At 38.9% G+C, this 14,295-nt stretch overlaps 1 protein-coding gene across 1 annotated transcript; it reads left to right on the top strand.

Moving 5' to 3' along the window:
- Positions 1-12: 12 nt before the first annotated feature.
- LOC104465362 (rho GTPase-activating protein 18-like) lies at positions 13-14,191 on the top strand (the record flags this gene model as incomplete). Its single annotated transcript, XM_010078375.1, has 7 exons — positions 13-33; positions 1,821-1,986; positions 4,685-4,776; positions 7,443-7,520; positions 10,333-10,492; positions 13,023-13,105; positions 13,961-14,191. Coding segments are annotated over exons 1-7 (831 nt in total), but the record flags the coding sequence as incomplete, so codon positions are not given.
- Between the last annotated feature and the right edge of the window lie 104 nt (positions 14,192-14,295).

Raw genomic sequence — 14,295 nt, 5'->3', positions numbered from 1 at the left:
GGAATCGGCTAGATGGCCGAACTCAGAATTGTGGTCAGTGGCTCAATGTCCGAGTGGTGTGGTGTTCCATTCCACAGGGGTCGGTACTGGGACCAGTGTTGTTTAACATCTTTGTCGGAGACATGGACAGTGGGATCAAGTGCACCCTCAGCAAGTTTGCCGATGACACGAAGCTGTGTGGTGTGGTGGACACGCTGGAGGGAAGGGATGCCATCCAGAGGGACCTGGACAGGTTTGAGAGGTGGGCCAATGCCAACCTCATTAAATTTAACAAGGCCAAGTGCAAGGCTGAAAGAATTGGGGTTGTTCAGCCTGGAGAAGAGAAGGCTCTGAGGAGACTTAATAGCAGCCTACCAGTACCTGAAGCGGTCCTACAGGAGAGATGGGGAGGCACTCTTTATCAGGGAGTGTAGTGAGAGGACAAGGGGTAATGGGTATAAGCTGAAAGAGAGTAGATTTAGATTAGATATTAGGAAGAAATTTTTCACTGTGAGGGTGGTGAGGCACTGGAACAGGTTGCCCAGGGAAGTTGTGGATGCCCCATCCCTGGAGGTGTTCAAGGCCAGGCTGGATGAGGCTTTGAGCAACCTGGTCTAGTGGAAGGTGTCCCTGCCCGTGGCAGGGGGGATAGAACTTGATGATCTTTAAGGTCCTTTGCAAGCCTAGCCATTCTATGATTCTATGATCCTAATTTAAACATTATAAACCAGACACTGAGGGATATTTAGAAATGGATTCTGAAATATTTGAGTCATGTTTCTCTAATGCAGCCTATACCAAGGAAGCGATAGCTATACTTTATCTTCTGTATATATGCATATATATATGCATAATGCGTACATTAGCTATACTTTTATCTAGGATTATGAGCAAGGCTCAAGGACCTGGGTATGGGGTTTCTGCTTTAGCGATTAAGAGTGGCAAAATGATAGGAAAAGGAAGGAAGATACCTATTTAAATCTACAATTTGTATTTGTTACACTTTTGTCATTGGTAGCTATTTTTAAACATAGGTGTTTGTGCAAGCCAATGAAACCTCAAGGCAAGAAACTGACTGTATGCCTAGAATTTGTAAATTATGCTTATGTTTTGGTATGTGCCCTTGTAGTCATGTACCATACCCATCAATTCATCTATGCTATGGCTGAGTTTGTACAGTATGGGAAAGTAATTGTGGAGTAATACATCTTTCCAAATGGAAGAAAGTCTTTTCAGCCTCCCTGCTTTGAGTCATGCTCACTGCTAATGTCAGGCACAAGCAAGAGTTTTACTTGGTAGCCTGCTGGTGAGAGAGGTGGAGTTAAAAAGCTCTACGAGCTGTGAAGTTGCTCTGCCTTGCCCTCTTGGGTCAATTCCTTATATTGGTCTCTGGCTGCAGCTTCTGAGCATTTGTTGCAGTAGAAATGAGACATAATTAAGGATCCCCTTTCCTAAAGAGGGGAACCCTTTTATTACTATTTGTATGGCAGCCAAATATGTTGTTTTGTGTTCACAAGTTCAGAGTGATTTCAATCCCAATTGTACGGGCATAGGATTGTTCATGGACATCCATTTCCACCAATATAAATTGCAAAAGGATACAGAAGGTGGTGGTGTGGGAAGGTGGGAGGTGGTTACAAGCAGGACAAAGCCAGCCTGTTCTTGGAGATGTACAGCGAAGATTATCGGGTTTTCAACCTATTTGGGGGATTCTCCCATGATTTAGTGAGTAGCAGCAGACTTCATGATGACAGGCTGTGCCCTGAAGGAAGCACAGCCTTTGAGCTAAGTAATTTGTTATAACTTGGATTATTCACTCTGCTGCAAATCTCTGCTTTTAGAATTTCAGGCTGCCGAAGGACAAAACAGGTACCACAAAGATTGGTGACCTGGCCCCTCAGGACATGAAGAAAGTCTATTCTTTAGCACTGATTGAATTAACTGCTCTCTATGACATACTTGGGACAGAATTCAAGCAGCAAAAAGCTGTAAAAATCAAAACCAAAGGTGAGTCATTGTTTCATATTCTGAATCAAATAGGTCTTTTTTAATCCAATAAAGCATCTGTTTCTTTATGATTTTCCAGAAGAAAATTTTTATTAACATAGGTCCTGAGCAGCATTTAATTATATGCCTTAACTCGAGGCCCACTTTAAGCAAGTTCATGTACATAGTCACTCCAGCTATGAGACCATACTTTTTGTCTAAAGTTAAAACTCAGGTCAGTCACTGAGCAGGTAAACCAAGGAGTGAAGAAGAGGAACTATCTTAGTAGTGTGCTGTGCAGGAAGAATTGCTTCATAGAAATTTTTGTGTGCTGATATATGCCTTGGGAGAGCATTTGTGTGTGTTTCTTGTGGGTATTCTTTTCCTGCTTTTCTGAAAGTAGGTACTCTGCTACTTTTGCAGTTGGAGTCAATGATCTTAAAGGTCTTTTCCAACCTAAATGATTCTGTGTTTCCCTGATTTTACCTGACTTTTGCTTTTGTTGCCCTTGGCTGGAGATGCTGGGGAACCTTTGTCACCTGCTTTCCTCTTCTGTCTGGTACAGACTTTCCTGTGTCCCATAGGCCTTGCCCATCCAGTATTTATTTGGGCCATAATGCAATTTTTGTGCTGAATAACATCATATTAAGTGGAAGATTTGGGCTGTTGCAGAGGATGTTGAGACAGCTGCAATGCATCATTTTGCTCTGCCAGCTGTTGGAGCATATGTATAATCCCAGTGCTTTTCTTGGGACCATAGGACACATGGAAACCAATTTCAAGATGCTAGAATTTTTCAGTGCTTGTTTGTTTTCTGTATTTCTGTTTTCTGCTAAATGCTTTACAAGAGCTTGAAATGTGTTACCACTTAATCACAAGCCTGGTTTAGCCAAAACCCTATGTCAAAGTGCAGTGAATGTGACAGTGCAATAGGTCACTTTAAATAATTTAAAGCAACAGAAAGGGTTGAGAGATATACAGCAAGGTACAATAGATTCTTCAGAATATGCTCTTTGCTTTACAGTAGTACAAAATAACTTTTTAAAAGCAAAAGGCATACACAGAAATATCTATGAGACCTTGATCCCTTAAATGCATTTTCTTCTTGCAAGAAGTGCTTGGGCTTTCAGTAATGAACAGAGACAACACTTTATTCTCTTGTATTTTGGGTCTAAGTTTTAGTTGATTCTTCTTAACAAATTTATTGTTAATTGAATTTCACTCATAGCATTATTATCTGAATGACAGGCAGTCATGAAAAATCTTGAATTGATTAAAAACTTTTTTAAAACATAAAAAAGATGGGCTAGACTCATGGACGTGTAGGAAATAGACAATGGCATGTCACCCTTTCTGCTAAACAAATCTGCTTTTGCAATGTAACACCTTCAGTGCCTTGTTGGTCTACCTGACTCTCACCTCTTTACTCCTGAGGTGTATTGTTTCATACAATGGTGGATCTATTGGCTGTTCCCTTTTGTGCTTGAGTATGTAAAGATGATGAAAACATAATTCTGCTGGGGAATGCTGTGCTGTGCCCAGCCCTGCCTTTCTGTTGACCTCCTTCTGCAACTTCATCTCAGTAGAAACTTTTATTATTGACAAGATCTTCAAGATGATAGAACTATGGGGTATGGATATTGACTGTATGTATGAGTCCCTATATATTTTATAGGTAGATATACAAGAACTCCCTGACTTGGCCCTGAAACTGATATTTCTTTGACATATATCACATTCCTTCAAGGGCAGACATCTTTTTAGTAATTAAACTGTTCTGTGCTTGGTATTGGCATGGCATCATACAAAGTATGAGTATTCAGCTACATGTAGTGTTACATGCTGTTTCAGAAAAATTGCACTTACGGCAATTATCAGTGCTTCTGACAGAGAAGTTCTATGTCAGCAAACTTTGGGTTAATTGTTACTAATACAGCTCTTCTTTAATGGTCATTCACTTCTCTTCAGCTGGGCCATGAACACATGGGAGTCCCATGTAGCTCGAGGCTAAGACTAGGTTTGCATCGGAGTTAGATTAACTGAGACTAGATTCCATTTTTTTAAATTTTCATTGCCTTAACACTGTTGTAAAAGTTGTTTTCTAACCAAGACTTAACTGTACTTTTGCTTTTATTTAAAAAAAACAAAACAAAACACCTTTGGTGAGATGGTGATCTTGCTATCCTGCTAGTTTTGTAAAACGCAAAATCACAAGGGTTGAAAAGCTCTTCTTTCAAAACCCTCATTAGAGAGAAGTATTCAAAGTACTGGGTGGTAATTACATCTGTCTCATTTTAGTAGGCAAATTTTGTGGATATTTTACTCATGCCATTTGCATCTTAACTATAATATCTTGCATTGAGTGGTGGAGATCTGCATTGCAGGGTCATCATAACACCCATTCTGCGAACCAAAACCACGCAGATGGTTCATTTATGAAGTTTGCTTCACTGTACTGAAGAATATGTGGATGGCAATTTGAAGTCAAAACAGAAGACTCCTGATTTATGGTTGAAGGAAGAGATAAATGAATCCTTTTATTCAGAATGCTTTGTGTAATAACCTGATTGATGAAGACATTCAAACACTTTGAACAAAAGGTCAATATCTCAGAATGTATTGAATAGGCTTATTGCTTAAAATGTGGTTTTATGCCGTTATCACATTTACTGGAACAGATGTGGATAATAATCTCAGTTTCTTTTGCTTTATTCTTCAGACTCTGGCTTGTTTGGTGTCCCACTGTCAGTTTTACTGGAACAGGATCAGAAGAAGCTACCAGGAACCAAGATCCCACTGATTTTTCAAAAGGTAAATAGATACTAACAAGTCAACTTGTTATGTACCTGCAAATGACAAACAAATAACATTTTGTCCTGGATTTATTTGTTCCCTGTAGCACAGTTTGAAGTACATTAATCAATCAAAGTTATTGTAACTTTTACTTGCAACTTTACTTATTAATTCAGTAGATGTGATACTTTTCTTTGTATCAGACATACTTTGAGCTAAAGGAATAAAGTTTATATTTTGTTACAATTGGTCTCCATGATTTAGGCAAGTTTACTAATAAGTCTGTGAAGACTGAAAATCAGTGTAAGAACCCACTACAGCCAAATTCCATTTTATACAGGTGGTGTAACTTCCATCGTTAAGTAGGGCTGCCCTTTATTTTTCTCAGAGCAAATCCTTGAAATTTCATAGCTGTTCTCAATCCCTGGCCCACAGGCTGAACCTGTCTTTCTAAGAAGTGGTTTCCTCCTTTCAGAAGTGATTTGGGCCACAAAGCAGGTATCTAGGGGGGTGGAAATGAGCCTGGATAACAGCCTCTGGTGGTGCAAGCAGCCTTTTTCCAAAAGCTTTGTTACTTTAGTATGTGGGGGGATGCTTTGGCCTGTATCATGTCATGGTAATGCGGAAGATAATAGGAAAGATGACGGAGACCCTGGATTTACTGCCTGTGCATAACAGGTCTCATTGCATGAGAAGGGGGAGACCACAGTGGGTAGACCTGTCCTAACCCTGACAGAAACTCAGTGCTGTGTCACCACCTTTTCAGTAGGTTTGGGGACCTCCTTGTTATTTTTCAGGAAACAGAAAAAGTAATTTTGCATCACTCTCAAAACTTTTGCTGTGTCATTCACTCCAGAAATTACTTCCTCAGGATCATAAAAATACATTTCTGGGAAAGATACTATCTAGAATAAAAGAAATAAAATAGCAAAAAAGTGATTGATCACTGTGCTGTCCTAGCAACATAGTAAGCATAGTTCTTCAGGAAGAAAATTCTCCATAAACATTTCTAGCTTGTAGGTGGGATTTGTTTTGAAAGGTGCAGACATCATTTGGAATACAGTTCTTCTTTAAATGAGAATATGAAACTAAGACGTTTCCCATTTCTTCTGCCTGTTCTCTACAGCATGTGCTTTCCAAGAATAGGGCATTTACATAAAGTGCAAGAAAGAACATTTTTTTGTGTAGTGCTTTTTAAAAGTACCTTGGTTATCACTGAAATGAAACAAACCAAGCCAAACCAAGAGGACATCTGCTTAATTAAAGAAAAATCTTTTACTAAAAAGTACATCAAATTTTCATTTCACTGAGGAATTACAGTTAAAAATAATGATATAATTTAGCCTAACCATTTTCCCATTGGAAAATCAGAGGGTAATACTGATCCACGTATCTCCACCAGAAGTTTCTGCTGGTAGTAATTCAGGTCTCTGACCTGCTAGGCAGCCCTGATAGAGATGAAGAGGGGATTTCCCGCAGGCAGCAGTGTCTGCCAGGGGGAACTTGTGAGTGTGTGCGAAGGAGTCGCAGCCGCCAGCAGTGCCACCAGACCTTGCCTCTCTCTAGACGTAGTGACCGTGTCAAATCACACAACATGTCCACAGTGTCTTTGTGTCCAACAGATGGGAGTGGCAGCCAGGGCTCTGGAGTAAGCTGGGTAGTGAGAGTTGGATGTGGCCAGTTAGCACTTTCTGTTTCTCTCTCGCTTTTTTTTTTTTTTCTTTTCCCTTTTTTTTTTTTTTTTTTTTTTAACCAAGGACAATGTACTGGGTGACATCTTTAGTGATGCTTTCTGGCTTTTTCTGTCTGATCTTTTTTATGGCATTAATCAGTTACATAAATACAGTGGTAGGTAAACCCGCTTTAATTTCTGTAATTGGAGAAAACACAACTGTGTTGAATAAATTTTCTTACTCAAGACCTGGCACAGGAATGTATTAACAAAGGCACTGCCCTAGTTAAACATTGTGAGAACCATCTGTGCTAAAATTGTGTCATCAGTTTTGGACGTTTACAAATTTCTTTGGAATACTCTTAGATCCATCCTTCAGTGGATGCTTCTAGGCATCTCTTTTAGAGAAAATTTATGATATGTGTTTTAAGTACTTTTACAGAATTTCTACTAATTTATCTATGCTGTGCATAGGATTGCAAACTGTTGAGTCCGTTAGGAGAATACCAGGATTTTCAAAACTGAAGCTTCCTTAAAGCCTTCAAGTACTTAGATCTTCTCTGGTTAAGCTGTAAAGAAGAGTATTTGTGAGAAAGTTAGTACTGTATCTCTGATGTTACCTTGTTTTGATTCAGAGACATTTTAACAATGGTAGTAATTTGGATTTATTTTTTAAGACAGTGTAATTTTGGAAAAAAACTTCTTCAGTCTCCAAAGGAGATCTAAAGAAATACAGTTTTATTTTTTAATAAAATAGACAAACTCTTCTTTAACAGTGTTCGTAAAACAGGTAAGAGCCATATTAAAGGTTTTTTCCTACATCTATAATGAGTGTAGTCCATTTGTGAACTGTTTGTGTGTCTACTTGTTACATATGTGAATGCACAAATGCATGCATGCACACACATGTACATAAATAGATACTTACATAAAGGCTCCTGTATATTAGAACTATCTACCAATAATTTTTAAGTGGCATCCTCATTCACGCAATTTGCTTTGTGTTTGGCAGCTGATTGCCCACATAGAAGAGGCAACTCTGGAAACTGAAGGACTTCTTAGAATACCAGGTGTTGCAACAAGAATAAAGGTAAAACATTGCACAGATTCTCAGCATCCCCAAAAACTTAACCTGCACTTCCTGATTTTATTTTGTTGTGGAAATGTGTTTTAATACCAGGTTGTTATGAAAATTTTCAAAAACAGAAAGCAAAATCTCTTTGCAAAGAAAACTGAGCTATATTAGCCGGGAAGCTGATGGTTTCATCCAGGGTCATTTTGGAAAGAAGACTGGAGTTCGAGTTTGAAGGAGAGACAAAGCTATGTTTCAAATTCAGTTGTGCCAAAATCTCATTAATTCTTGGCACGAGTTTTCCAGTCTTTTGCTTTTTCCCTGAACCAGTTTAATCATCTGAACAGTTCATACATAGTCTTTCTATTCCAGGAGGAAGCTTTTCTCTAGCATTGTGAGGCTATTTTAATAGCTAGACTTAACCTGTGTTACAGGGCAAGGCAGCCAGCGTGCACTGAAGAACCTCTCACATTTATTTTTGTGAACAGCAATATAACTACTCAGCTCACTAAGTGCAATCTTGTTAGGCATGTCCGTACTCACCGACACTTTGCAGAGTGAGTGCCAAAGGCATGCAGACTCTTCCCCAGTACTTGCCTTAATGCAGGAAACTAAATACACAGTATGATTCACACCAAGAGCCAATGTGTTAAAAAGATGGTCTGAACTGGCCTTAAATTCTAAACAGAAAGGACCATTTGAGTGGATTCAGCTGTCCGAAGACATCTGCCAGGCTCTGTTGTGTAGAACTCAGTCCAGCAGCTGGTTCATTAGAAAGAACTGAAAGAAGGAAATATTATGGAAATTGGCTTTGTTTATTTACCAGTAACTAAGATATTATTTTTTTACAATTTTTCTCCATTCTTTATTTTCCACTTTTCATCAGTTCTGCGTACTGGAATGATTTTGGAATTATTTTATTTTTTATTCTTTGATTTTATCAGTTTAATATGATTTCCCAGACAGGGGATCATTCAATATATGACTTTCATTAATTTTTTACCCCTTTATTTGCAGGAGCTGCATCTTTGAATTAAGCAATTATTTTGTTAGCAGAGATGTTAAGTTCCTTTACTTATTCAAATAGAAAATTTTACAGAAACACAAAGAATTTAGCATATTAAAGGACTGATGTTTTCTCTTAATTTTCTTAAACCTTTTTTCTCCTATAGAAAAATATTTTCCTCATTATATGGTTTTATAGAAAGGCACAGATCATCTCAACAAAAAATATTTTGCTGTCTTATTCTATAGATTTTAGAGTTATTATTAAAAGAATTAATTGCATATACCCCATAGTTAAACACATTTACTTTAAAATCTAAGCATTGGTGCATTAGGATGCATAGTTGACATTTCTGCCCTTGCCTTTAAAATAAAACAATTAATTTTATCGAGATGTTTAATACTGCATTTGCCACAGTGATTTGGTATGAATGGGGATGGAGGAGCTGATGAGACTCGGGGAGAATTTTCATCTTTATTTCTAAAGCTTGCTTTTGTTCATGAGCAGGAAATCATACCCACTTGACTTTAGCCATCTGTGTTAGGATGTCTGCACCTTTGAATCCTGTACTTAATCAGTGGAGACAGAAGATCTCTCTGGAGGACTGTTGAGAACATCCAACTTTTATATCAAACTAAGTGTCCACATTTTCTTTAGAAATAGATCCATTTTCCATTTGGACAAAGTTAATTTAATGAGAACAGTATCTTAAAAATGCATCTAGTATCCTCTATCCAATTGCCCTTCTTGTCCAGATAAATAATTAAGGCCACATTTTTCCATAGCACTTCCCCTCACTTCATCTCACATACTTTACAGAACAAGCCAGTGTCTCTGTCCTCCTTTTCTGTCTGGAAGAGCTGAGGCAAGAAGAAAGGAGGGACTTGTGAGATGTGCCTCAGGGCCACTGGCCCTATACCTGAGGCCATTTCCCACTCTGCCAGATTGGGAAATAAATGATGTGGGTGCAAGGCCGGGACCAATGCTTATTAGGGGACTAAGAGGGACTCAGTCTTTGCAGCGTGTTTCCATTTGTACATCTCTGGAAGCCTAGTAATAGCACTGCCATGTGAGCAGGGCAGGTATATGGTAAAGTCCGCTGCCAATAGTATCCTGCCCTTTCCCAACCCCAGAGATACAAGGTGTCACTGAGACTTTCAGTGCTGTTTATTCTGCTGCTTAACCTCGTATTTTGCAGTACAGTCCCCTTACATAGAGGGCATGTTTGGCATCCAGTGCAAGGTAAAGCTGTTTGTGCCCAGCAGCATGGAGTTCCCTGTAGATGGCAAGACATCCAGCTATCCAGTCATATAGTCTTTTCCCTGTGTTTTAAAAAGAGAACCATCCTCACCTTTGTGTATGTTTTGGTAGGAAACTGTGTGTCAACACATATAATTGCCATATTTCTTTATGTAAATGGCCATGCATACATTACAGCTACACCCTTTGGTAGTAGTTTCAGAATTGCTATGTATATCAGCTACATCCTAATATTTTGGGGGAGGGGAAGTCATAACCCTTATATGAATAAGTATGATATCTGGTTCTTATATTATATTCTATATGGCCCACAGGCAGGTCCATAGGATTTGTTCCTATATCATTTGGCCATCTGTTACCTATTACTATGTGTTTGCTTGCCATGCTTCTGATCCCCAGTTTATCTTTTTGTAGCAAAAGATCATTGGCAGCTGGAGTTAAGTGATATTTCAGATGTCCCTTTTTTCTCCCTCTTTCAAAGTATGGAAAGTATTGCTGTGTGTATAATGCATGACTTCCAGCAGACAAGTGTTATTGGTGCTCTCTGTATCTTCTGCTTTTCAGAGTCTTTGCCAAGAACTGGAAGCAAAATTTTATGAAGGGACTTTCAACTGGGAAAATGTAAAGCAACATGATGCAGCGAGTCTTTTAAAACTCTTCATCCGGGAATTGCCTCAGCCACTCCTCACTGTAGAATATCTCAAAGCTTTCCAAGATGTACAGAGTGAGTACTGTCCTTTCTGTCTCAGCTGCGAAGAATTGATACCAGTGCAGAGAAGTGCCTCTTTGCTGCAGCAGTATTTTTGCTAATAATATGTGAGACTGAAAAACAAATTGAATAACAACAATATGACTCCTCCTGAGAAAAGACTGGGCATATTTTTGCTAATGTACAAATAATGTTTTTCGTGTAACATCTTTTTTAATAGTTTACACATAAAATGAAGTTACACTGCCACTTTCTGATAAGATGTTTCTGATAGTTGTTTGGAGGTATAGATGGGTTATAAGGAAATTGTGTATGATGCTATCGGTTTATAAACAGTATTTGCTTCAAAAGAAAACAACAGCAAAGTATAGTAGTTCTGCAGAAAATCTAACAAATGGTAATTTATACTGTTTAAGATATTTTATCCATTTACAACTGGAAAAGTTAGAGCAGAATAGTCAGAACTGCTGATCATCCCATGTCCCTTGAGCTTAGCAAGTTCCTGTGAAAATGTCTTCCTTGCCAGCTGGTCACCAAGACAGCAAACACACCAGCTGTAACGGAAAGAGAGCAGCTTGCTGATAATGAAACACAAGTGAGAAACCACATACTTTAGCTCCCCAGCCAACACAAGGGTGCTAGTTTCAAAAAAATCTATTCCCCTTGTCTGCAGGCAGAGCGATGGCTGATTTCTAAGGGATGCTTTCAGGGAATTCCCCTGGACAGGCAGAAAAATGAATATTCTTATAAACTGTTGTGAGCTTCCTTTCAAGGCTATTAAGTTGGTGGGAGGAGGTGGCTGGTGCTTAGGCCTGCTACACAGTGTTGTTTATTTTGTAGTACTGAGTGGCAAGTTAAGGCCAGAATGCTTTCAAATTATGCTTGCAGCAAACAGCTCCTCAAGGGTGTTCCATTTACCGGATTCTGATTGGAGCCAGGAGGGTTTCTGCTTGCTGCTCCTGTCCTGTCTGAAGGCTTATGTGGTTACCCAGAAAATACTCAAGTGCCAGGATCCAAAACACTTTCTAGTTTGAGCCAAAGGATTTGATGCCAAACAGATGTCGCACTTCATAGGATCCCATTGTTTAAATTGTCTGCCCGTCTTGTTGGTTAGGTGTTAGAGAAAAAGGGCCATCTTTGTGACAGTAGGCAGTGTTTTTCCTGATACTGTGAGTAAGTAGTGTGATTAGAATTAAATATTTAAACAACTTAATTTAAATAATTTGTTAATTTAAGGAATTTAAACTAAAATTCAGTTGTTTTTTAGGTGGACAGACAGAAAACATTGATTTAAGTAATAAATTCTAATTGTTTGGCAATTGTGGTTTTGCTTACTTTCCTATGAAGAGGTTGATTCTCCTTGCTTTTTCAGTATTGTGACATGGTGTTTTGGAACTAAATTTAAGCCTTACTTTTAATGTATGTCTTCCTAGAGCAGGTGATACACTGTTATCACTACTTGCATATTTTAAATGGCTACATAATTTGTTATTCAGTTATTCACGTCCTTAATTTTTATTACGGTAGAAAGTGGTCAGCAAGAGGGTTTTTTTATTTTATCAATGAACTTTTTTTTTTTTTGGTGATATCTCCCAAACTGATTTGGATGAAATGTATTTGAAATAGCAGTTCAGTTGGAATCCCAGCAGGATGCATGAAAACAGCCCTGTTGAAGTTTGAGATAATGTGATTAAACTATGTCAAGTGCAGGTACCTTCTTCTTCACTTGTTTTATATATGGCCTGATTCATTAGGAATCTGCTGGGAAGGCTTGCCAGAGTGTGTCTTCTAAGGCATGACAGGTGGAAGTTTATCACAAGTGACAAAAGTGAGAGAGCTGGGGCTTTCTGCTGATCAACACTGCCACAACGTAGGAGCTCTTCTAGGAGGTGGGGGAGTGTAGGGATGCACTCATCCTGCATCTTGAGTGAATGATGCCCCCCTGAGAAATTGGGGGTAGATAAAGGCAGAACCAATGTCACTTTTCTGTAATTATAGCTTGCTGCATTTGGTACAGCACTCACTGCAGTAGATATGTGTTAAGTTTCTCTCCTTTTGGCTTTATGTACACTGGTTTGCCATTGCAGCTGCTGCTGCTTATGTCACTGGAGACCTGCCTCATTCAGCAACATGTAGTATTCGTTCTGCGTGGGTGACTTGGGAGACTACGCAACTGTTAAGACAATCAGAGAAACTGTGAAAGCAGTTTTGAATATACCCTTTCATATGTTGAGGCACAGGCTCAAAAAGGGAGGAACTGTTAGCTGACTATTTCTTCTTGTAACATTGCAAAATAAAGAATCACAAGACATCTAGAAAATATTGCCAGGAGACTGCTGAGTCATACAGCAACTGAATCCTAAAAAAAAAACATCTGGAAATGAGTATCAGAAAAGAAGGATCTGCCAGTCCTTTGTCATACTATGACAATTAGCCATGTGTATGCGTTCAACGTTTTGCAAGAGGTTTTGACTTTGAAATCTTGCTTTTTGAAGAGGACAAATGACAATTTTAAAATGCTGAGGTTTATGTGCTTCACTGGCAGATCTTCCAACGAAGAAACAACAACTGCAAGCTTTGAATCTTTTGGTTCTCCTTCTACCTGAAGCAAACAGAGACACTCTGAAGGTTAGAATTGCTAATACTTTTTTCCTGCACAAATATTTTGTCTATTTCTATGAATTCACTGTAATGAATGCTATTTCTTTTAACATTCTTTTTTGTTCTGCTCAAAATTAATGCTGAAACTAGTGATTCTTTGTTTTTTCACATTTCACAGAACTTTGGGATAAAAAAAAAAAGACTTGGGACTGTAATTCCTTCCAAATGACTTTTAAGAATGTGACTTGAAATTTTTCCAGGAGATTGCAATAGGAATCTCCCAGTGAGCAACTTTTTCTCTTACAAGTTTCTTTCCCTTTTTTGCACCAGCAGTCATTACTTTCAAGGCAAAAAATAAACAGTGCTAGAATGCTATGAATGAGGGTTTGCTCACCAGGACAAGTGGGTTTAGCTCTTCATTTTTATTCCTCACTTTGCACTGTGTTGTTTGTTTCTACTCTAAATAAGCTAAAAATGTTGTAGTTCCTGTTGGTGATTGCAGCATGTTACATGGAGTCTTCCAATTTAGGCTTGTCCTTTTGTAGCAAAGCTATTCATATTTTTCAGAATAAGCTTCCTTTTAAAATTGCTACAATCAAAAATGAGTTTGCAGGATTTGTGTAGATGTAGAGCATCTTCTATTACAGGCAAAAAATCCTATTAGGTCTTACTATTTAAACATGACTTTGTTTTTGAGTTTATTTACTGTACAGAAGCAGTCAGGAGGGCTCCTGAGTGGAGTCACGAATATCTGGAAATGAATTAATTGAAGACTGACAGTTTGTAACTGGCTACCTGTCATTCACAATGCTGTGGTTTACTCACAAACTGCTTACCTTACAGAACTAAAATCAAGGGTAAAAATAATGGGTAAAAATCAAGGATCAGTCCAGTATAGGGCATCTAGTGGTTGGGGTCTGCTACAGGCCACCTGATCAGGGGGAGCCTGTTGATGAGGCCTTTTTGCTCCAGCTGCAGGAGGTGTTCTGCGTGCAGGATCTTGACCTGATGGGGGATTTCAGCCACCTGGATATCTGCTGGGATAGTGGCACAGCAGGTGGCAGACAATCCAGGAGATTCCTGGAGTCTGTCGAGGACAACTTCCTGGTCCAGGTAATAGATGGACCGACCCGAGGTGAGGCCCTACTGGACCTGGTCCTCACAAATGTGGAGGATACCATTAGAGAAGTTAAGATTGGAGGCAGCCTGGGCTGTAG

The sequence above is a fragment of the Pterocles gutturalis genome, unplaced genomic scaffold (assembly GCF_000699245.1).
Source record: "Pterocles gutturalis isolate BGI_N339 unplaced genomic scaffold, ASM69924v1 scaffold49263, whole genome shotgun sequence".
Taxonomy (NCBI): domain Eukaryota; kingdom Metazoa; phylum Chordata; class Aves; order Pterocliformes; family Pteroclidae; genus Pterocles; species Pterocles gutturalis.
This window is presented reverse-complemented; position numbering and strand designations above follow the sequence as displayed.